General features: G+C 41.7%; 1 protein-coding gene across 1 annotated transcript in view; it reads right to left on the bottom strand.

The window, feature by feature from the left end:
* Nucleotides 1–434: 434 nt before the first annotated feature.
* The window catches only part of LOC308121282 (protocadherin-15-like), a gene marked incomplete at both ends in the record, with an annotated part of 142274 nt that continues 118363 nt past the window's right edge, over nucleotides 435–24345 (bottom strand). The window contains 9 exons of the mRNA XM_080482446.1: nucleotides 435–1159; nucleotides 1343–2435; nucleotides 2567–2681; nucleotides 5236–5309; nucleotides 5453–5507; nucleotides 13672–13791; nucleotides 16496–16714; nucleotides 20328–20504; nucleotides 22611–22699. Of these exons, the coding sequence (XP_080338572.1) occupies nucleotides 435–1159; nucleotides 1343–2435; nucleotides 2567–2681; nucleotides 5236–5309; nucleotides 5453–5507; nucleotides 13672–13791; nucleotides 16496–16714; nucleotides 20328–20504; nucleotides 22611–22699 (2667 nt within the window). The remainder of the gene's footprint in view (nucleotides 1160–1342; nucleotides 2436–2566; nucleotides 2682–5235; nucleotides 5310–5452; nucleotides 5508–13671; nucleotides 13792–16495; nucleotides 16715–20327; nucleotides 20505–22610; nucleotides 22700–24345) is intronic.

Genomic DNA, 24345 nt, shown 5'->3' on the forward strand with positions numbered 1-24345 from the left:
AACATACGACATGAAATTAAAATTTGCTTTGGCTGGATTTAAAATGTTCAGATTTGGAAACTGCAGTAGTTCTGCCATTGCAAATCATCTATGAATTTTAGGATGCGATTTGAAACTACTGCTACCATTTACTGGATTACTAAGCAAGACTTTTCACAACAACAACAAAAAAAACAGATCACACAGAAGATAACGTGCAACAGCTCACAGTGATAACAAGCAAAATGCTGGACACTGGAAAAATCAATCCAAACAGTAGAATAAGTCAAAGATGTCAAGAAGAGAGTCAGATTCAGGGAACTTTCAAAGTTTTCTTGCTGAAGGGAAATGATGGAAAAATGCAGGTTTGAAAAACTCGAGAGGTAATATTTCTTCACTCCCATGCAAGGACAGTGGATTTCGTTCAGTCTTACTTCATGATGGACAATATATCTCTAGAAGGAGGTTGAGTTTCCTTCAGACTCTGATCCAGCATCCGATGTCTCTTCGGTTTCTGCCGAGCTTTTCGATCCAGATGATTTGTCAGAAGAGATGGCGTCCTCGTCCACCTCGGTGATGGGGGACAGTCCTCCGTACGTCTCTTCAGAGGTGTTTCCAATGCTTCTTACTTCAGAACTGTAAGGGGGACTAGTGTAGGGGGCCGATGGTCCGGGTTCTCCTGATGCCACGCTGGACTTTCTTGACGATGCATCATCACTGAGTTCACTGGAGGACTCTGTGCTCTCGTCAGCTGTCTCAGATTCTCCTTCCTCTTCTTCACTTTCCTCAGTGATTGTGGCCTCAGATCCGCGGCTCAAGCGTGACTTTTGGGAACCGCGGCTGCCCCTGGTGGTACGGGAACCAGCAGAACTTTCCTCGCTCCCCAATGAACTCTGGTCTGTCATCTGACTGCCTACTGAAGACCCCCCAGTGACATCTGAGCCAGACATTTTCCTCTGACTCGACTTGAGAGATGAAGAGTCTTCAGTTCCTGACCCTGACTCAGCTTCGGTCTCACTGGCGGTCCCAGTCCCCGATTCAGCCTCACTGAGTTCTTCACTGGACTTCTCTGAGATTACTGCTGATGACCTGGTTCTCTGAGATGACCTAACACTTGAGCCAGATTCAGATGCGGCACTGGTAGCGGTCCCACTGCCATTCTCACTGGCACTTTCACTTCCTCTCGTCCCACTACCACTGATACTTCCACTACCACTACCACTTCCACTTCCACTTCCACTACCACTACCACTACCACTTCCACTTCCACTTCCACTACCACTTCCACTACCACTTCCACTACCACTACCACTTCCACTACCACTACCACTACCACTACCACTACCACTACCACTACCACTACCACTACCACTACCACTTCCACTACCACTACCACTACCACTTGCTGCACTGCTCCCCTTGCTGGCTGCAGTAGCAGACGATCTCATCGAAGAGCGAGCAGAAGACCCACTTTCTCTTGTGCTGCCTGAAGCCTCTTCCTCCTCAGATTCTTCATCAGAGTCTCTCTCTGTTCCTGAACCCTTTTCTGTGCTCGTTTCCTTCTCTGTAGCTGAGCCCGATTCTGTTTCCTTCTCAGATTTGGACTCCTCTGACCCGCTCTCCTTTCCTGTACCTGATGACTTTTCCGACTCCGACTCTTTCTCTGAGTCAGATTCTTGTTCAGTACCGGACTCCTTCTCTGTGTCTTCTTCAGATTTCGACTTGCTTTCCTCATCAGAATCTCCTGGCTCCTCCTCAGGCTCTTCCTCCGAGTCAACAGTGCTTTCATTTGTGTCGTCCCGGTCTAAATCGACTTTAAGATGCTCAACACTGCTTTTCTCTGAGGACTCCTCGTCAGAGTCTTTCTCCTTACTGCTCCCGCTCACACCTGCTTCTGGTTCACTTTCTGTTACACTAATAGAAACTTTAGATTTCTTGTCATCCTCACTGGCCGCCTGCGAGGCCTCCTCATCTCGTTCGCTGCCAGTGGCCGAGCTACGACTCACACTACTTTGGGACTTTCTCCGTATCTGCAACTTGTTGCTCAAGTTGATCTTTCTAAAGACCTTTCCAAGTCGGCTTCGTGCAACAGACTTGCTGTCTATTGGACCGGTAAGTGCTGGTCCATCAGTCAGACTCTCCTGGCTGTCAATGCGGCGAGCTGACATCAGCTTAGCGTAATCTTTGTCCTTTTTCCCGGCGCCAAACATCTTGAACATCTTGGCTTTCTTCCATGCAGATTGGCCAGGACCAGCATCAGATGGCATTTCTCCCTTGCTGGCCGCCAGAAGTTTGCTGAGTTTCATGACAGACTTCAGCCTCTTGGCAGCCTTCGAAGGCTCGCCGTCCTCTGCTGGCTCAGCTTCTTCAATTTCATCCTCTGGTGGGAGGTCTCTAAACCCAACCCTCTTCGATGGACCTCTACCTCGCATGCCACCACGGCCTCTGCCACGGCCCTAAGACAGTCACAGTTCATATAGCAAACATTTTTGAAGACAGATACACATTGGTTTGACATTGCTGTTTCAAGGATGCATTGGACACAACTTATTCAAAGCAACAGTTTGACATCAAGGTATGATAATACCTCAGGTCCATGTGGACTGTAGTAATACCCATCATCTTCCATGATCACCTCTCCATATTCATCATACATGGGAGTAATCAGCCGCCGCCGACTGCCATACTGTGGAAAGTCATACCTGAGAGAAAGATGCACAAAAGACAGGTGAAATGAAACGGCAATTACAATTTTTGTCTACTACATTCACCTCTCAGGTCAAACAGATGACTTTGGAAGAGATTTTACCTTAAAAGACATTTCCATATAGAATCTGCACTCTAAAAAAAGCCCCCCCAAAAAATGCCTTCTATGATTTAACATAGTGATGCTCAACATTCAGTGTGGACACGGCGGGACGTTAATAATCTGCATGGAGGACAAGACTGACAGTACAGTCGATACACTCCTGATTCACTAGGTAGACTGAAAGGTTATTTAACCCTTAAACTGCTGCACTGTTTTAAAGAAGCAATCCAGAATGTTCACTTCAGGGGGCACATTACAATGGGACATTTTCAAGTACATAAAGAGCCTGTTTTGGGTGTATTTAGTCTTGTTTTTCTCACTACATTTAATTACTCCTTCTGGATCTCCCCAGATTGCATCAAGCTGGTCACATTTATTGCTGTATCTTCATTGTCATCTCCAAGTTGATTTTCAATTTAGGATGAATTTATTGAAGTGGAAAAAAGTGGAGAGCAAAATTGTTTCAAAAATAAATAGAGTGACATTAATTTGACAGCCTTCATCAAGAGAGCCTATTAAATTTCAAGAACACAAACTCTAACTGATAAAAAAAAAAAACGCCTTGTTAAAAATACCTAACATAAAACATGTTTTTTTGGGTTATTTTGCTGAAATTGGCAGCAAGACTTGTTTGTGTAGTTCTAGGTTCTGGGATAAGATAGTATAACAATTTTATCTAGTTTACATTTTGAGAATGTTTTTAACTGAGCTGTTTGGATTGTTATATCGCTTAAAAGTAAATGGGCTAGTGCTCTGTAAGTTGTTGTTTTTTCTGGAGGCCATGATCTGCAGAACAACACATTTCCTCAATAATAATAATTTGATAAAGAGGTACACTTTTGTCTATATTCAGGGGAAGATGAAAAGTTCAAGTTATGCCCCCATCTGGAGGCATAACTATGCACAAGGAAGTTTTTAATGACACTTTAATAAGAGGATAGTGTGTTCACAAATAAGTAATATTGCATCATCATGAAAAAGGTGGTGAACAATAATTGTTAGTTACACAAAGGTGCAGATTATTTTTTATAGTTGATAACAACCTACTAATGTATTTTTTCAGCTATTTGTTGTTGACATTTTCAATTTCAGCACCATTAGCAGACGTGTCGCTGCTGTCTGAGAACAGACCTAACAATGTTTTATATCTCTAAAATGTATCTTTGGATACTTTTATACGTTTCTTAAATCATTCAAACTTGACTTACTGTTCAATAACATAATTATCTGCTTCACGCAAATTTTAAATGATAGTATTTAACCACGTTCAACATCAAATACCATAAAGAATAAATGCACAGCTGCACATCTTATTTAATGTCAAATAACGTTTAGGTATTTTAAATGCACAAAGTAGAACCGTTTATACTTAATATATATTTCTATATACATTAAAATTCGATTCATGTTATGTGGCTTAATGCAATGGAAATAGCCTGACTTACATAGTAGAGACAGTTAAGATGTATATTCCTTTTTTTTTAATTCTACGATACTGAAGTGGAGATATGGCCAAGGTTGAAAAGACCAGCTGTAGTTTTTGTCTGTCTCACTTTCTGAACATATGGGAGCTGCTATAGGAATCACACGGTCTGGTGACTGCTGGATTAAAAGCTTAACCGCTGGTAAAGTTTGCCCCTCGTCACAAACAGACAAAGATCAAAAGCATTGAGTCGTATCAATGGTACACTCACTGGCACAAGCAGCTTTTAGCTCTGAAGTTTGTGACATATCATTAAAATGTAATTACAGCTTGCCACACATGAAGGCCAGAGTTATTCACATACAGTAATCAGAGTGAGTAAAGGTGACTTGTAAGGTAGACTTTAGTAGTTAAGAGGCAATTACAACATATAATGTGACTGAGGATAGTTTAATGCCGTTTTGTTGGGATTCCTTTCACTGATATAAGCCTGTAAGGAGCAAAAGCTTCTGCTCATAATGATAAACTTGCAGCGTAATTCCCCAGAGCGGTGCAAGTCACCTGCAACGGAACAGGAGCATTTAATGAATAACAATTTTGCAGCAGCTGTTATGGCTTTGAGTTGCATGTTTTTCCTCTTTAGACCATATGGGCGATGTAACACACCAGTCCTAACACCCTCTCTCCATTAAGCTAAGGGAAAGGCTTTCAGACTTGCAGGTGCCTGACTCTCGGCAGCATAATTGATCTCGTAACAGACGGGAGTAGCGGGGGTAAATGCTTGGATAGTGCGTCAGGCTCGAGGGGGATGATAAGCTATGCTCATCGTTTTATTCTGAATTTCTCTGAAATGCTACTCATCCCCCAAGGACCTAAACTCTCAGGGCTGGAGGGCAAGGTCATGATAAATAAGTCCTAATGATGTCATTTTTTTAAAACTTCAAATGAGACCGATAAAAGATCAATTTCATGGATTAGACTAAGAGTGATGAGAGATGAGTTGGTTAGCAGGCTGCATGCTCACCCTTGGTCATAATTATAGTAGTCCTGTGTGTAGTAGTCCTGGCCCGGGTCGATACCTGACTCCATGGAGAGTTCCTGCATTTCAAAGAGGGAAACAGAGAAATTGCTCAGCACAACTCGAGAGATGGACGGCAGAAGAGCAGCAACAGCAGCACAAGGGAGTGTGTACAGGAGGAATGACTACATTCCCTGTGAATTAAGAAAAGCAGGGTTTCTACCTCAGGTCTCAGAAGAGATGGCCTCAGCAGTTGCTGTTGCTGCCAAAGATTAGTACAGAAGAGGGATAAGGCAATAGAAGGAAGAGGGGGTCAAGAGAGACACAGACATACAGAAGTGTGGCTGTTTCATGTCTCATTTAATGCCAGAAAATGCTGTTATCTCCAACATTCAATATTTGGTTTATGTTATAACCATGGTGCGATTTGCCAGGAGGGATCAAGCCCCAGCCTCCACATGCAAAATTCTTTTTATAGCAGCAAGGGATAAAATCTATGCCCCTCTCTTAGTGATTAAAGCTACTTCACCAGCAGACTACAGTAAACATAGAATAAATGCACAGTCCGATGTAAGTAAAGCAGGGATGGCAACTCCCACACATCAAGGGTGAATCTTACACAAGTCTAAGATCTCATGCTGTATCTATTATGTTTTACACTAAACAACACATTTTAGTTAAAGTCAGACATCCTGAAGAATTTCACATTTAAGGATATACTTTTGTAATGGTTGTTGGGATTTATTTGGCCAATGAAATGCAATATTTGAACCATTCAAGTCAAAGGTTTCTACAATAAAACTCCAAATTGGCTATATGAATTTACACGTAGGCCTATTCCTGTAGTAGTTAAACTTTAGTGGTATCTTCACAAATTGCACTGTGGTTATATATTAACGTAAATTGTGGGAAAAGACGGAAACATTGAAAGGGAAAAGAAAGCAAGAAAGAAGAGGATAGCATGCAAAGCGTGCCATGGAAAAGTAAAAATAACACATTCTACGTACAACTGCGTGTTCACAGTTCATTTTCAAAGCGATGAAAAGCTTTTAAAGTCAAACATTGTTTAACAGAGTGACTTCATTTGGTCCCTGATTACATTTTCCCTCAACAGATGAGAAAAATTCTTTCAAACAGGCTTATCTGATACTGGACCGGGACATTGGCGAATGCATCAAACTTTCAAATCAAACCTAAACTGTGATGTCAGTGTTAGAAGTTCTATCAACGGGATCTCATCTTAATCTCATTCAGTGTTTTCCATCAAGTGAATCACAGATAAGAATAATGGGATATAAGCTGCCTCAAAGTGCCTTCGGTGACAAAATGTCTTGGCACAACAATAAGATAGAAGCACAAGAGCAGGAATGCTTACCGGTCTGCCTCGCCTCCTGTGTGTCGCAGAAAGGAGGAAACAAGACAAACAATGAATATGGATTGACAGCAATAATTCATGTGCTTTCAGATGTATGAAATGTGAAGTCTACTGGACTAGTTTGTCTACATTCTGCTGACCAGTGAGGAAATTGCAGCTTTACTTACTGTGCATTTTCACGTGTTAAATTACAGAGTTGCAGATATTGTTTGGTTTTAAAAAGGGTGCCTAAGGGTACAATGTTATCACGCTGGCGTAGGCTGTTTTTTCCCCTGGTTATCTCATCCAAACAGGAAGAAAAAAACAAAACAAAGATACAACAAATGCAAATGTCGAAGAGGCTGGAAAGATTGGGAAATGAAAAAAGTCAGTGTTTATAGAGTCATATCAAGTGTATCTACCAGCTGGTATCAAAAAGAAATTGTGATTAAGGGCTGACTGAAAGGAAGGTAACGCAATCATCTTTGGTTGTCTCCACAGAGAGCAGCGCTTTGTCAGGCGGGGCTGAATTGAAGTGAGTAACTTTAAAATTTAATTCATCAAACACATTAAGAAGAACAACAACTCCGAGCTATTCCCGAGGACAACAGTGCTCCTACAACGCCATCAGTGCAAGTCAATGAGAAACGGCGGGTAATGGAGCCGCCCGGCTGAAACCTCCAGGTTCACAAGCGTACAACTGTAACCTGTCTGCGCCCATAAATAATGACAACTTTCACACACTCAGATATATAGCCAAGCAATGATGTGGGATTCCTCTGGAGAGCTGTAATCTGTTATTATGGGCAAGGACCAGGGGACGGGGCAAAGCCATACGCCACACCTCCCGGGCAGAGAGGATGATGGGAGAGGGATCTGATGGATGACCTGTTGGCTTGGCTGCCGGCTACTGCTGCTTCATGCAACATCAAGAAAAATGGCAGCGTGGACAGTAGCCATAGGAAGTTTGTAGAGGAGAGGACTTGGCAGTGGAGGTGCGATGAAGAAATGTGGAAGATAAAGATGTAAGGTACTACTGCAGAGCTCAGTGTGTAACAGCAGGGAGGTTCGGGCTGAGTAAGTTATTCACTTTATATTTTACAAGGATATATATATGAAAATACCGAAAGAAATGGCCCTGCTGCCATAAACACACCAACAAAACAAAGTTTGCTCATTATGGCAAAAACCAGGTGATGATGAACATGCTGAGAGAAACGCTAGTAGCACTCGTCTTCCTATGGGGCTTTTTAGCGTAGCTTCACAGACACATAGTGCTAAACAAATGTAATACATCCTGCTACTGTAGCTTCCTAATAGACACATTCTATGCTTTGGTCTGGACACCCCAAAACAAACCTGAATTTGTTTTTCTTTATGTAGGGTTGCTGTCAGGGTTTTACATCCTTTAATGGATTTTTTTTGTTGTTTTTGTCATTTTCGGAAACAAGGCTTGGATTCCTTTTCAAGTTAAATAATTTAGATTTCGTACAAATGTGCCAAAACGTTTATTATCTAACTTTCAGTAATAAAGCCGCACATCCCCAAATGAGAGTAAATATTTTATAAAACAGCACACAAAGCTTTAAAAAACGATTTTTGTGCACATGGATTTCAATTGGATTGAATCTTTAAGTGTACTTGTGCTGTGATCTGATTACCTGAGTTTTCTGCTTGGGGCATAATTTTAATCTCGACTTCAATTTTAACTTTTAAAACTTTGGATGTTTTTCTGAGGTTTATCATACTACTTATTAATATTGTTTTCTTCACGTCATTGTTTTCAATTATTCGTTTATTTTAACAGAGTCAAAATGGAATACAAGGAATATCCTCCATAAAGGCTTTCTACTTCTCTGTTTGAAAGAAACAGCATGCGAGCTGCTCCCCTCTTTACAAAAAAGATTACCCCATGTTGTGAACATGGAATACAGAATTAGCAGGTCTTCGATCTGCCCATCAGGGGAACATGTGATGAATCAAACATTGTATTGCTCTGGAAGTGAGGTATGCTAAGACCATTTGCCTTAGGGCATGAAGGGTGAAACAAAACACGTGAAGGATACGGTGGAGAGAAGCCAGCCAGGAGCGAAAGTGAAAAAAAAAAACCCCGAGCACTGAAGTGGAGAAGAGAGGGGCGACAGAGGCCGCATGGCAATGAGTCTAAAGAAGGTAATGGAATCTCATGAGGACCACAAAGAAAGATTAACCAGAGGAGACCAAGGATTGGAAGGTATTAGAACTAACTACCGGAAGAGAGAGAGAGAGAGAGAGAAAAAGAAGCACTGGGAGAAGGTCAGAGGGATGGAAAAGAGAAGGAGAGGCTAACGGTGGTTGACAGTCCCACAGGCAGCAGCCCTGGTTAACGATTGATTGGTTCTCTAATTAGCCTTTTCCAGTGTGCAGACGAATATCACAGCGACTACTTTATCATGCTGAGAGGATCTCTGTAGACATGTGAATAGACAGGTCCCCCAGAGGTCGGTTCTCCTCATTCAACAGCAGCCTGCAGGGAGTCCAGCTGAGGCCTGCTTTTAATTGCTGACGCTCCAACCAGCGTAAGGAGAAGCTTTTACATGGACACGTCTGGCAGCTTGTTTTAATAAAAGGAGTTCATGCAGATTACTTTTAGTATATTATCCTTTATATATTCATTTTTATAAATTTTTGCTTTAGGTTGTGTTATCCCACATTGTTGCTGTGTGTTCCCGCTGCTGTTCCCTGCTCAGGAGGTGCATTGCATTTTACTGTATCAAACACCTTTTTTGCATTTTATATCTCCGTGAAACACACCTAAAAAAAAAAAAAAAAACTGCAATGTTTTAGAGGAGTGAAAGTCACTGCAATAACTCTCTGAATATGTTTCATCAACAAGTATGTGATCATCCTCGGAAGCTTGTTTCACACATTTGCATACCTTTGGGAAATTGGGAATAAAACAGTTATGGTAATTTCCTTCATTGGCAAAAAAACCCATCTCAATTTCTAATGTTTTTCTTTTCCTTTCATCTAATTTAGATTCTGCATGGAGCAACTGCATCCAAAGTTTTCATATGCAGCCAGCGCAAGGTTTAGGAAATTGACTCGAGGCATGAGGGATTTAAAATTTCCAGGTATTTTGTATAATTTAATCAATCTTGAGTGTACTATAGAATTTTTGACTGGAAAAAAGCCCCATATGTTTAACAGGATGAATTGATCTGGGTCATATTCAACACAATCAAAAATGTCACTGTACACCAGACGATTAAAAATTGAACATAGGACAGACACAAACTCATACTGTATATGTAAACACTTTTTTTTTGTTCTAATGCAAGCATTCAAGCATATTATACAGACAGTGTGGCAGACCTGTGTACAGTTCTTTGGCTGGAGGCTCTACAATTCGAATCCCACTTAGTATTTAGTTAAAAAAGCATTTTTCTTTGCTCGCATAAACCTGCATATTCAGCACTGAAGCATATATGACATTCTAACTGTGCAACAAAAAATTAGAAACAACAGAAAACAGGCATGGCGATGTGAAAATGAAAATAATGAAGACTTGGAGTGAAAGAAAAAGTCAGAAGACTGTAGACTGAGAGGAAACATGTTCACTGGAGTCTGCCGTCTTCGGGCTGTCCGAGTTCAATTGGCTCGTCTGCAGAACGTCTGCTGCCATGTTTGGTTGACTCGTTCCATTTTCAGCACAGTTCATACTTGTTGATGAATTGATTTGGACCGCAGAGCTGGAGTTGATTATCTTTGGCATGCTCTGCTCATCGCCGGGATCAGAGTCTTGCTGTTTGCTAGCATTCTCCGATTCCTCAGTCACTTGTGGCTTCTTGTTAAACTTGGGCACCTTGCAGTTTTTGTCTACTTGGCTGTACAGATTGGCAACAGACCTTTCTATCTCGGCTAAGTTCTGGATGTTTTTCAGGATTCCCTTGAGCTCCTTCTTTGTCCCGACTTCGGCTTGGGACTGGACAGGAGGAGCGGGGTGTTTCCGTTCAGAGACGGGACGGAGCGAGGACACGGGTGGCAAAGAGGCTGGGACGAACTGGACAACGGGACGCGTTAGACTGGTAGCAGGTGAGAGCGGGGGAGGGAGGGGTGGTGGCGGTGGAGGAACAACCAGTGTATTGACCGGAGGAGGGGGAGGAGGCGGAGGAGGAGGAGGAGGAGGAGGAGGAGGAGGAGGAGGAGGAGGGGAGTGAGGAGGACAGGAGTGAGGAGTGGATTGCTCATGAAAGTAGGAGAGCAAGGGAGGAGAAGGAGGAGGGCTGGGGGGAGGAGAAGTGGGCGGGGGTGGCGGCTGTGGCCGCCGCTGTGGCGGGCTCGGCGGTGGATTCTCGGGTGGGTCTGGTATAATCTCCACAGTGATCTGACAGGGCTGAAGAGTCATGTAGCTTGAGATGCTGGAGCTAAACTTCCGGAGAACAGGTGGAGTCAGTCTCTGGCTTGCCGGGGGCCATGAGTCATCTCCCTGAGTGAATATTTCGCTGGGAGGCACGTCCCTGCCCACAGATGTGGGGCTGTACGAAAAATCCAGAAGAGAAAGAAGGGCTTCTGAGGTCAGCTCCAGGGTGTCAACACTGTCTCGGTCCCTGAGAAGGATGGAAGAGAGAGATCCTAAAGAGCCTCTGTTTCGCTTGAGGGTTTGTTCCTGGAGGGCCTGTTGCTCAAACTGCTTGGCCTGCTCGCGAACTGACAACTTGGTCTCCGTGCTGCCTCTCAGGTCAAGCGTGTCGGCACTGTCCAGCCTCTGCCTTCCTCTCACGGCTGTTTCGAGTATCTGAAGCTCCCAGTCGGCTGGGTCCATGAGGCTTTGCCTCTTTGGCAGCTCGCCGTGAAGGCGAGCAGGCATCGACCAGGTGCATCCCAACCCGGTGGAGTGGGGAGGAGAGAAGGAGTACGGCCTCTCAAACGGAGTCATCCCCCGGGCAAAGATATCAGGACTGCGGTGAGGACTGTTGTCTTCGTAGACTGGGTTGTGCGTGGTGAGCGGGTTGAAGTCGGAGAAGAAAGTCACGTTACTCTCTGACCTGGGTAAGCTGACATGCAAAGCTCCGTTGCTGCGGGCTGCAATGGTGCGACAGGCAAAGGTGCCATGAATCCTCTGGTGGTCGGCCTCCTTAATGACAGACTTTTTAGCCCTGCCCCAGTGAAAGACGGGGATGGAGAAGAAGAAAAAAGCTTGAAACATGTGACAGTTTGTTGGTTTAGAAATAAATGAAGCAAAGGGGGACGCAAACAACAGAGCTATATAATCTTTACCCTCTGGGTTGTGACTGATGCACATAAAGTTTTATATTGGGTCACTGTTTATGTTTGTATGTTTTACTCCAACAGATTGTAATGTGGGGGAACTCGAATATTGACTACTTTTTAAATGTTCTGGGCCATGCTAAAAAAAAAGTAGGAATAAATAACTTTTGTATGCTTATAAATATGCTGGACTTTGTATTGGTACGGTCGGTCACAACACAGAGATGTGAAGAGATGTAAAAATAATGGCAAGAGGACACAAAAGGACACGCTCGTCTAATGGGAGGGAAGAGAGGAGGCAGCTCTATTGATATTTTCTGAAGTACACTACTTCTAAAGAAGGGGAGCCCCCCTTCAACATGGGCGTAGATGAGTTACACAAGGTTTGAAAGTCTAGCAAAACTTTCCAAACCCCTTAAACTGCTATACCTTCACTAAGTTTACCAAGCAAGAGAGGATATTTCTATACACAGGGCACTGCATTTCTCTCTTTTCTTTTTTTAATTAATGCAAAAATCTACATTCTTCTATCCTATCTACTATATTTTTGACTATGCTTAGCAAGCACAACAAGGAAGAGGAGAGCCAAGGGGGTTCATTTTGTGCTATATTTACACTTTATATTATTGTTCCTGTCATATTGTTCATATTCAGACTTCATGTAAGGATTACTTACTGCAGTCTGAATCCAGAGAGACAAGGGAATAGAAATGATAGAGGATAAAAAGTCAGACGTGTTAATAATAATGTTCATATATAATATATACACTTGCATGTGGTGCAGAGTGTAGCAATATTATGAGTGCAAGTACTGCACAGATTAGTTCGCAGAATGCATACAATACAGCTTTCTGCAAATTAAATTATGCCTCATTTTATACACCGAGTTTTATAGTGTAAGTCCAGCAGCTTTCGTTCCTTTTGCATGTTGAAAAACAATGTTAAATAGACTATAGTCGACTTCAAACCATTGCTCATGAGGGATTTTGTGACCCCACAAACAAAAAGCTTCTATATGTTTGGGCAAAAGCTCTTTGCAGCCTGTCATCAAACTTCCGGTTTCTGTATCTGAGTCGCCAGTTGTGCTACGAGCGGCAGTATTGCTTTGACACGCCGCAAATCAAAACTGCCAAACCAGCAGGGCAGCAGTTTCAATTTAGCCTCATTTATCCGTTAGCATTAACATTTCATTACGCTTTCTCGGCAGTAGTTAAGGTGAAGTTTGACTGCGCTGATGGCCAAAGGAAAAAGAACGTCAAAGTCATGAAGAATTTAGTGCGCTGCTGGAACTATTGAGTAGTTCAGGTTAATTCTGACAGTTATTAAGCACAAACTTCATTATGTTTCTCTGTAACTGTACTTTCATACAATTCAACCCAGGCTTACCTTAAAATGAAGGTCTTGCTAAAATGCATAAGCAGTTGGATTAGAAACACAGACATAAGCTAAAAGCAAGTCGCCAGCTGGGCTGAAGTATACAGTGTAGTTGGCAGATGTCATTCACGGGTTATAGTTAGAAAGATGAACAACAGAGAGATCCACTGATGCAGATACTAATAAGCCTGAAGCAGCGGGGAGATTTCCGAGGTCAAACCCAGATCTGCCAGTGATCACTTTAGAAGTGTGGATAGAAACTGAAACTTCTGATATATATGTAAAAAAAAAAAAAAAAGCCAGAAGCACTATAGCGAGCAAGTCCAAAGTATTTTTCTGCGAGTGAGGATGTAAAACTCATAGGAAGGAAACCTGCAGAGCTGCATAGAGTACCTGCTGTTCCTGGCAATTGGCGGGGTTGTGTGGGAGGGCAGACAGACACTAAAGCGACAAGGGTGACTCACATGCTGCTGTCGCCCAGCTCTTCGTAGAGGTTAGCACTGGGAGCACCCGCTGGAGCTGCTTTCCCTCCTGGTGGTAGGGCCATCTGAATCCTGGCGGTTTTGGCACACTCTGCCTGTCGCCTGAGCAAAGAGTTAACGTTTACAGTCACCAAGAGATGCGTTTCTTTAGTTCACATGCGGAAAAGAAAAGACTCAAAAGGGAAGCGTACAAAGAAAAATCAACCAGCAAAAAATAGTTTGTTTCTCTCACATTTAATGGAGGTAAGAAGAAACCAGCCACATCACTTATGTATGAAGCCTCCAGCATGAATTAATTATGTGTTTTCGTAAGTCAATTTTGCAAAAAAATGGAAGCCCACAGAGTCGTAGGGGTAAAATTAAAACTACAGCTCGAGTCAGTCATGCGTAAATGACTGTTGGAGATAGTAAAACAGAAATTGGTAAAGTTAACTTTTTTCTCATCTCTTTTTGATGTTTGATACTTAATGTGAAATCAAGAGACTTATTAAAAATACTTGCACTAAAAAACGTTCAATGAATTCTAGAATTTTCGAGAAATTATTAGCAACAGTTAATGTTAGTTGTGATGTACTTTCTGTAAGCATGTCAATCATAGACTGCCATGTTTTTTTTATTTCCTTGCCGTTCTCCATAAGTCTGTTTAAAAGTATTTTTTTTGTTTTAATATATTAACAGTTGCTCTGTAGTTGGCACTAAAAACAGCATTTTTAATTGAAGGAGTCAATTGTTTTAATTCAAGACAAGTAAGAGAATTTTCATCAAAACCACATATTGTGATCTTTGGATTAATATCAATGAGTGAATAAACAAACTGATTTGTAGTGCACAACTCTCAGAAAACTCAAAGTGCTGCAGCAATAAGTCAACAACTATTAATAAAATTCAAACAAACTATCAAAATAAAAAAAATGTTTTAGGATTTGGGAATATATGTGGCACTTCCTCATACATTATTTCACAGCTTAATGAACTGTTATTATCATAACTCCTGGACTAGATTCATCATATCACCAGAAACTGGCCAAAACTAAATAAAAATATTGCTTAAAGAAACAAAATGGGCACACAACAAAGCTATGTGCCCATTTTAAAAGTCACTCACATACTTATTAAGTCTGGTTTTACTCCTCCAGATCATACTATATTTAATTAGTGAGGTGAATTTTACAACAAAGTAATTCATTCTTAGGACATCTTATAAATAATGAGCCTGATTCACTGTTTGAATCAGCATCATTTCTGAATTCAGGGTTGATTTTTCTTTTGAAATTCTCCAGATTTTCACATTAGGAGTAACTGTGCTGCTAGATCATGCATGGATTTAGTAATTTACAAGATGAATCAGTGTCGCTTCAAGTCATTACAGTCGAGACATTTGAAAAGGGTGGCATGCATTTCATTTGTCATAGCTCATCCTTAAACCGCTGATGAATAATGAAGATCAGAGAAACTGTACTTCTCTCAATGAAAGCGTAATCACTTGTAAAACAGGAAGAACTACTTACTCTTTGAACCTGATGAGAAGATTTGTTCCAATGGAAAGAGGATGGATCAAGAAAAAAGAGAGGGGAACACAAAAAAGATGTATAATAAGATAATATGGCATGAGTAATGTTATACAATTCTGAGGCGAGATGGTGTTCACAAAAAAAATCCAATTCCATACGATATTTAGTTATTGGCCAACAGCGGATTCATATTTACCTGTCTAAGACCAAAACATGCATTTTCTTTGCAATATCTAAGCTCAGCGAGAAGCCATTAAGTCGTCAGTGGTGACCGCAGGGCGACATGCATAAGTGGGTCCTGCTTTTCTCGTAAGTGACTCTTACATGCCTCATATCACCATTACTTATTCACAACAAAATTCAATCATTCCACATGAGTCAACAAATTGATGTTTTGAATATTGCATTCACTCCTGAATTTGGCAAAGGGTAAAAAATGTATTGACAAACAGAAATCGTGGAGATTATTTTGTAAACCATTTAAATTCTACCAAAGCGGTGTCACCGCCAACAAAGCACCATCTGCTGCGACAGTTTGCGCGTTGCGTCTAATGTCACCATCAACAGTTTTCTGCTGCGTGTCTGGCCTGTGCGTTTTGGATCAGAACAACCACTCTGCCCATCTGCTGGGAATAAACATTTCCAAAACATAAATGTTTACAGAGCACTTGCAGCTTATCAACGTTTTGATGGGGATAAGAACCTGGCTGCTGCCAAATAAGAGTTCAATTACTTCGGCAGTTTGAAAGATGCTTAAAACGTCTTTCTTCCTTCCTCTTTCTAGTCAACCACGATGCGTCTATGAGACCGACCGTGTTTGGAAGACAGGGAGAGCCCTGCTTATTGTGCGCGTGTTGGGCATAGGTGATTAAGTAGCGTGAAGATGCGCCGTGACGGTCACAATTGGCTGTAGATGTTTGCCGCAAATGAGTGTTAATTAATCTGCTTTCACAGAGCATGAGCAGGAAGATTAGCCCAGCAGAGTGCGCAGTCAGCATGTCTGATGGGAGAGAGGGAAACAAGAGAAAAAGCGAGGTGCGCACACACATGGAAAAATACTACCATGTACTTAACAATTACACCTTTTAACACTGTCGCCTGTGATTTTGCTGGCACAGCCGTGTGAGAGACCGAAGGGCACAGGATGCAAGCAACTAACTTCCTCCAATGAATTAATGTTGGTCTTTGCAAAGTAAACCGTTTACCGACATGTTTAAACAAAATGTATGTCCCTGGTGATTTACTGACAAATTGATTCATCGATTACAAGTTCGTATGAAGCTGAGAGCACTGACTGTTTGTAGGTGACCATGACGATGAGGATGGCGGGGATGCAGCAGAGGATGATGATGATGGCCAGGGCCAGGAGAGCTCCTTCTGTGTAGCCCACGGCCTGGGCTGCCTTCTTCACACTGGCCACGACGTCCGGCGAGCGGATCTCCAGGATGCGGCCTCCCTCGCCCAGGTGTGGCTGAAACTCCTTATTGATCTCCAACACGTTTCCATCCAGAAATCTGATTAATGATATACACAGACGGTAGGAAAGATGGTAGGAGAAAATATTTTTCCACCAGCAAGAAGTTCTCTGGTTTCAGATTTGTCATGCAAACTTTTAAAAATAAGCCTTTTTTTTTTTTTTTTTAAATAGACTTCAATATTTTTTATCACGTCAGACAAAATACGACAACAATGTGACAATGTGAAGGGTATATGCAGACCTGTCAGGTGAAGAAGACGCCTCAGAAACAGACTTTTTGCATAGCACCTCTGTGCAACTCCTTGAAGAGGAGCATCTATGCTCAAAACTGTTGTTGCGTAAATATGTTATTTTTTGCATGGATACATTTACATTAAAGCACCTTACTTTTTTATTCTTATGTTAAATATTCTTGTCTAACAACTTTCTTTACAATGTGGCGGCGGATACTGATGTAAAGGAGCACAAACAAATGAGTTTGTCTCCTCCTTAAGGAACCTTATGAAAAGCTCTTTAGCTGTCATGTTTGGTTTATTCTCATTTCTCTCACAGTGTCATTTTTGGCATCTGTTTTCATCAAAAGGCTCTAAAACACACTATATACGGCCTGCCTCCGCACCAGATAGCAGACAGATGTGGTTAACAACCTGGTCGTGAACAATATGGACTATTGAGCAGTTAAGGAGACCTACATTGGCAGATAAGAGTACTAAAAGAGAGGGGATATAAATCTTAAATTCACATGTCAGCCACAAATGTGCGGTCCAAACGAATAACACACAAAGACTTGTATGAGTTTTATGCGCCAATAAGCCACTGTTTGCAGATGCAGAGGCCATATCAATCATAACAATAGTCATTCTGACTCTGAAGCAGGTTAAGGATTAAGAACAAAAGCACTTTGGAGGCAAAACAACTACAACTGGATTATGTAGAATTTGTTACTTAATGTGTGTCAGTTGTGGTTTCACCTGGAAATACTGCACTAATTTCCCAGCAAATAAGGCAATGGCCTTCATCATTGGGCCTCCTGCTAGTGTGTTTCACCTAAAGATATTGACTCAATAGGCATTTTTTTTTCTGAATGAGTCTTTACCATCACGATTTCAGAAAAGTATGGTATGACTAGTGCTATTATGAATTCAAAATAGGGTCCTTTTATTGTCGTGGGCGGTTGCAATACATGGACATGACATGCTCTAACGTGAATAATCAGACGACACCATACATGCTGCTCCATTGGAAATATCATTGGTAGTTGTTTAAAAAAAACAATGCCAAGACTCTGCATGTGGGACTTATATTGTATATATAATTTAATAGAAAAAAACAACCAAACAAAAAAAAACAACTTTATTTTAAAGTGCTGCAAATCCCTTTGCAATTTTTGGTGGGTAAAATCATCAGGCACGACATCCTTAGGGGAGTGTTTGAATGTACAACACCTATTCTAGTTAATTCAAATCATTTGAAATGACCAAAAATAATAAAGAGATTGTGTTGTTAACTACTGACATTAACAAGATACCCACATACTTGCAATCTCTACAGTCCAGGGTTTGTTCCATGAGCTGGTACAGCCAATTGTGCAAATAATTGGAGCAGTTTCCTGCTTTTAGTCAAACCATAAAAGAAAAAGGTCAGGAGGACACTGATGTTCATGGCAAATATTAACTGAATCTGAACTTTTGACTAAAAGCAGGAAACTGCTCCAATAGGTGGAATTGCCTGGATGATACTTGCATTGATAAAAAAAAAAAAAGCAAACATTGGGACTATACATTGCTGCAACGTCTCTAAAGAGGCCAGAAGTGTCTCCGAGTGCCTATTTGAGAATTTAATTTGCTGAGTGACAATATTACAAGGTCAGAGGCATCTGGTAATTTAATTTCATTATGAATGATTTAAAGGCAACAGGGTGCTAGAACCATACTGATCATTAAAATTTATGTCCAACTTTAAGAGCACATAAAAAATGACATACTTTCTACCAAACTGTGTTGATACAAACTTTTCCGGGTTCAAGCACAGAGTTCTGACAGAAGGTGGATTCGGCAACGTGATAAACTGGAGATGCAAACAAGCAAACCACCCACTGTTCTAAAATGATTTTGTACACCAAACCAGTTGTTTCGGCTTCCAAACATCCTGCATCACAAAGGATTGAGCAGACAATATCTGGCATTGTTCCTTTTCCTACAGGTGAACAAATGAGCGGAGATGAAGGTTATTAACTGGACACTGTTCTCAAGAGACCTCGAATTGTAGCGAGCGCGGCGTTCAAGGTGGGATAAGGACACTCTTAATACAAGAGTCCACTTTCAATGTTGTCATTTTCCCTCTGTGATCTGACAGCAAAGTCACAGCTATATAACATACAATTACCCCAAAACATTGTCAGACATGCTCAGACGTGCTCTGCATGCATAAGAAGGCTTTTGCCTCACATCTAAAGGATTTTCTTGACAGTATCTGTATCTAAGGAGGCAGATTGGGGTGTAACAAACATCTTTTAAAATACGGTTGGCTTCCAAAAAACTGTCAGTTCCACAATGATCACTAGTCTTTACTTCATAAAAAATACCGTTTTTATGACACAGTGCCACAGTCCTCATGGCTGCGGCTCCAATTCCTGAGTCAAAGAGGATGTGGAGCTTCTCTGATGGTCAAGGACACACGGGTAATGTTTATAGATTAATTCAGTGCATACACAAATCACCTCAAACTGTCATTTAAGTGGAGGGTTTCTCAATGACCTGTAATTGTCCCAACCTCACTGGAAAGACGGGGGTGGGTTGAAGAGTGACACATTGAAGAGAAGTGGCAGTAATTATGGATTAGAAGAAATAACAACAAGAGACTGCTAAATGAAAGGTAAGCAGGTGCACCGAGAGCGAAGAAGAAACTCAAAAGTGGGTGTTTCCTATTGATTGGAGACGCTTACGCTCTGGTGAAGCTTGCACTCTAAAATTGGTGTCTGATCTGTTTGACAGAAAAGATGCGGAACTTGAGAATGGAGAGTGCACAATTGTCTTGGGGTGACAACCGAGGCGGTGTTTTCTTTCTCTTCTGATGGCGGGATGGAGGATCTGCACATTTTCAGTTGTATTTTAGCAAGCCCGCTGAGAGAGAGAGAGAGAGCGAGAGCGCGCGAGAGAGAGAGAGAGAGAGAGAGAGAGAGAGAGAGAGAGAGAGAGAGAGAGACAAACCCTAGGCACTTTCTCTAGATCTATATTCCAAACGAGAAATAAATAAAAATGTATTTCTGGCAAATGTATCTACCAACTCTCAGTACAGCCTTCGAGGCACTGGCTTGGTAGGTTGATGGTATGACTTTGTCCCACCATGAACTCACAAACCCTGCTTTTCTCGTCGACATATTCCTCTTTCCTCTTTCCCTATGACATGACGGATATTGTGCACCTGCCGGATAATCAAAGTCTTATAAAGAAAGTGGAAGGAGTGGAGTGGAGATACTGTGGAAGACGAAACCAAGGGGAGCCTCAGAAAAGAGATATTTGCTGACTCACTGTTTGAACAGAGGATGGAGAGAGACTGCAGGGAAAACACGCAGCACAGCGGGGACATTAGGACATCAATTTATAGGAAAGGCTGGACCGGACTGCTTGTAATAAAATTCGCCCACTCACTTGAAGAGCTCCTTGGGTGAAATGGCCCTGTTCGTGAGCGGGTCAATGGCGTACACCATCAGGTCTGACTTGGAGTAGTCCTCCAGCTCAAAGCCGTCGCCATGACGACGTGGCCCGATGGACTCGACGATCACCTTGGCTCCTGGGATCTGGTCTTGGACGTGGCGCTCGAGAATTCTAAAAAAAGCAAAAACACAAGTTCAGTTTACATAGAGAAAGCAACAGAGATGTCAACATTAGAAAACGTGTCAAACTTTTAGCTTTACAGAAGCCAAGATCAAGGTTCACATTAGTTCATAGCTCTGTGCCCAAAGCAATATGACAGCCACCGATCTTAAGTACTCCTCTGTGGCAGTGATTGTCCCATTGGACAGCAGTTTGCCGCTCCACACTGGGGTTTTGGCAAAGTAAGGCTCAGATAATCCTTTTCAGGCACAGAGAAATCCACACCTCATATTACAGCCAATAAAGGAAAGCCTTGCCGTCAGCTTTTGCCAGGGTGGATAAACGGTTCGAGCGCACAGGTAAACTGGTTCTGGACCGAAGCCAGTCCCTTGCAAAAAAAAATAAAAAATCACACACCTCTCAAATGGCATCACAGCGAAGAGCTTAATATAACTAATGTGTGTGTTTTCCAGCCTAAAGGGCTGCGTCAGTTGTGCGAGACAAACACAGAAAGCTCAACTATTAAAACCAATTTGCCTTTCAGATTGACTAATTAGGCAAAACACAGTGTCCCCCGTGCTCTGAAAAGACGCATCACGAATCTCTGTCAATAATTAACTTGCTATGAGAACCGACTCTAGAGGATAGACTGAACCATCTTATTTACTAATTCATGATCCATTGATTGAACAGTTATTGAGAATTAAAAACACACACTTTTTCATTTAGTCTACCTTTTCCTTCAACAGTTCTTTTCCAGAGCTGGAATATATACTTCCAATATGATCCTTCAATTCAAAGTAGATTAAGGTGCCACCTTGAACCAGTTTCAGCCTATATCAGAGTTGCTATCATTCTGACTGCCAATGCTACTAAAACAAATGACTAATAGAAATTCTGAACGAAAGGAAATGTACTGGAAATAATATGTGGCAAAGAAGTGACGAGGAGGAGGAGGGATGAGCTGAAGGGCAACAGATCAAAGCAACATTTACTACTTCGTCTTCACTTTCACACCGGATTGCTAAATAGGAACTAATTAAATCAGCTTAATGCTTCACCAAATGTGCTCACACACAGGATCGATCATTGACATAAGAAGCAGCAAGGGTGTATTTATCCATGCGAGAATGAAAGCGAAACGCCCGCCCTCATAGACGGGCTATAGGAGCCATACTAACGAAACTTAATTGAGCAAGTTCAAATTCACTCGCTGTCTATCAACCAACACAACAAATTTGGACTATTTCTGATTTTCCAAGTAAGACAAATTTACTGATCTTTCATCTTGTTTTTTGTTTGCCACGTTTTTGCAGACCCAACTTCGATACACTCTGCAACTCATATCATGATGTGATGGTCTCACAACCAGAAAATGTCCAATGCGATCCTCCACCACCTCATCCTTTAGGCGGGTCAGAGAGTATCTCCACCAGCCATCCACCACTCTGCCCCACCACCATCAGCATGTAGACTCCCCGAGGGATCTATTGCCCATCTTGCAGTGAATCATTGCTGGATATGATGTTCTTTTCATTGCTCGAGTCTCATATCACTTATTTTGTATCACTCAAACAAATGTTCATTTCATCCAAATGATCTGTTGATGTTGCGGTGGATGTATGTTCTCTTTGGCTAACACAACATATCATTTAGGACTACAGACTGTTGTATTTGAACTCTGCAGCAGCTTTCCCCCCCTTTTCCCTCGGGGTCCTGCTTTGTCGCAACGGCACAAAGTAAACAAGCATGAACAAGTACAGTATATTGCACTTTCTGGTGTTTTGGAGGCGCTATGGGGGACGTCTCCAGTTGGGAATGCCACAGCAGATGTTTTAATGCACTGATGATTTACTGTTAGTCGTTTGCTTATTTAAAAAACAAATTGAATATGAATTGAATATCATTTCTACACGTCTTATTCTTTCTTCTCATGTTTACCAGTGGATCGCGTGCCTGTTCTGTGAGCACTGTGGCGTACTCTCAAAGTAAGGAATAAATTACTTTGAATTCCTTGCTTGAGTTTCCTTGCACAGAGACAGACATTGCGTTTACATAATGAAAATTGAGGAACACGCTTCCGCTGTCTCTCCCCCTGAAATGCGAGTCATGTCTTACCTAATGAGCTCCTCCTTTTTCTCTTCCACCAGGGTGGGTGGCACAGTGGACACAACAACTTGCATGTCAAGTGCATTGACCACAGAAACCTGAAAGAGATTAAAAGAGAAGGAAGGACACGAGAGATGAGAGCGAGAACACAAAATTGAGATAAATTGTGGCTGAACAGCTTTTTCCAGGTGTTCCCTATTGTGATTGGTCGACACATTAGAATGCTTTTTTTTTTTCTTCTTTCCGGTGGACCAAATCAGACCTTCTAATTGCCTGCCTGTGTTGCCGCCGTGCGGTAAACTTAACAAGACCTAATTCTGATGCTGCAGTGAAGAGCATGGGAAACAGCCTCTGTGCTGTGAAGCCAAATCTCCCATGTGGCTCCTGTGAAATTAGGTTTCCCCTTGAAAATTAACGAGCACCATGGTTAAGCACTCGCTGCTCCCTCACATCCAGGCAATGTCCCAGACCCTCCTTCTGTCTCGTTAGAAGCTTGTTAGCCAGACATATTTCACCGAAAGGAAAAAAATAAGCCTGCCCACGGTCAGGGAAGATAAGCATTGAATTAGGGGCAAAGCTGAGCCCTTACGCAGCGGGCGTGTGGGGAAATTATTGGGGAAAAGAAAGCACGCCAAGCGACACGCATTAAGACGAACCTACAAGCAGGCAGATGCACATAATGTTTACAGAGTTAATACTTATGGCTGAGAGAAAGACTTTAATTGGATCATCAGCGAGTGGCGGAGGGCACATGTTGAATGTGTTGTACCTACTGTGAATTATTCAATGGAGCACAATCAAAAACATTTACTGCCGAGTAAACAAAACAAAGCATATATCACCGTGCCTCAAAATAAACAAGATAATGCATATAAAGCCTGAGATGAATTTCACTAAGAAGACAAAGTATGCACTAATAAGTACGCGGCCATTTGTGGTTGTTTTTCGGGGCAATTTTTTAACTTGAAGGAAGAATTGTAAGTACTACTCATCTGCTTGTTTAGTACTTTTTCCAGAGAAAATAAAACGCCAAACTGTGGCCCAAATTACTTTTCTCTTTTGCAAGTTTGTTCATTATTCCGAATATCAATATCCAAAATAAATAAATAAATGCCAAGTTGCTGTGTGTGTGTGTGTAATTACTTTCATTTTTCTGCCTTTTCCAAATGACCTAAAGCAACAAATGAATCCTTCAAACTACAGAATTAGTGTTTAGGTGATATTAAACTGAAAACTTTTGTTTTGCTCTATGATGTGAACGTCTGAAAACAAGTGTCCTTGGCTGATCACTTAATTGTACTTAGTTTCTGCAGTTTCTAATGTCAATGTGCCAAGATCCGCTTCCATATCACAATTTGTCTGTGCTCTGACTCACTCACAGATCCTTTCACAGTTCAATGATCTTCTCTCAGTTTTCCAGTTTTTTTTTTTTTGTCATGCCTCTTGCAAAATGTTGCACTCCAACTCGAAAACATGTCTTCCCCCAACTACCGTCAGACTTGGTTGTGTGATACAGATTGAATAAGTATCTCTTTAACAGTTCATAAGTCATGCATTAAAATACTTGGATATTGTAATATCCAGACTTGCTCACTTTCTTACTTGTTTGACTTTTAAAATGTTTACAAATGCAGATGTCTGCTCTTTTAATATGATTCACTGGTTTTTTTGTAAAATATTCTCCAGCCCTCTGTTCCCATTGGATATGGCAAGCTGCTGTCCAAGAAGACCAGGCTTCATATTC

The sequence above is a fragment of the Lipophrys pholis genome, assembly GCF_963383615.2.
Source record: "Lipophrys pholis genome assembly, chromosome: 15".
Lineage (NCBI taxonomy): Eukaryota > Metazoa > Chordata > Actinopteri > Blenniiformes > Blenniidae > Lipophrys > Lipophrys pholis.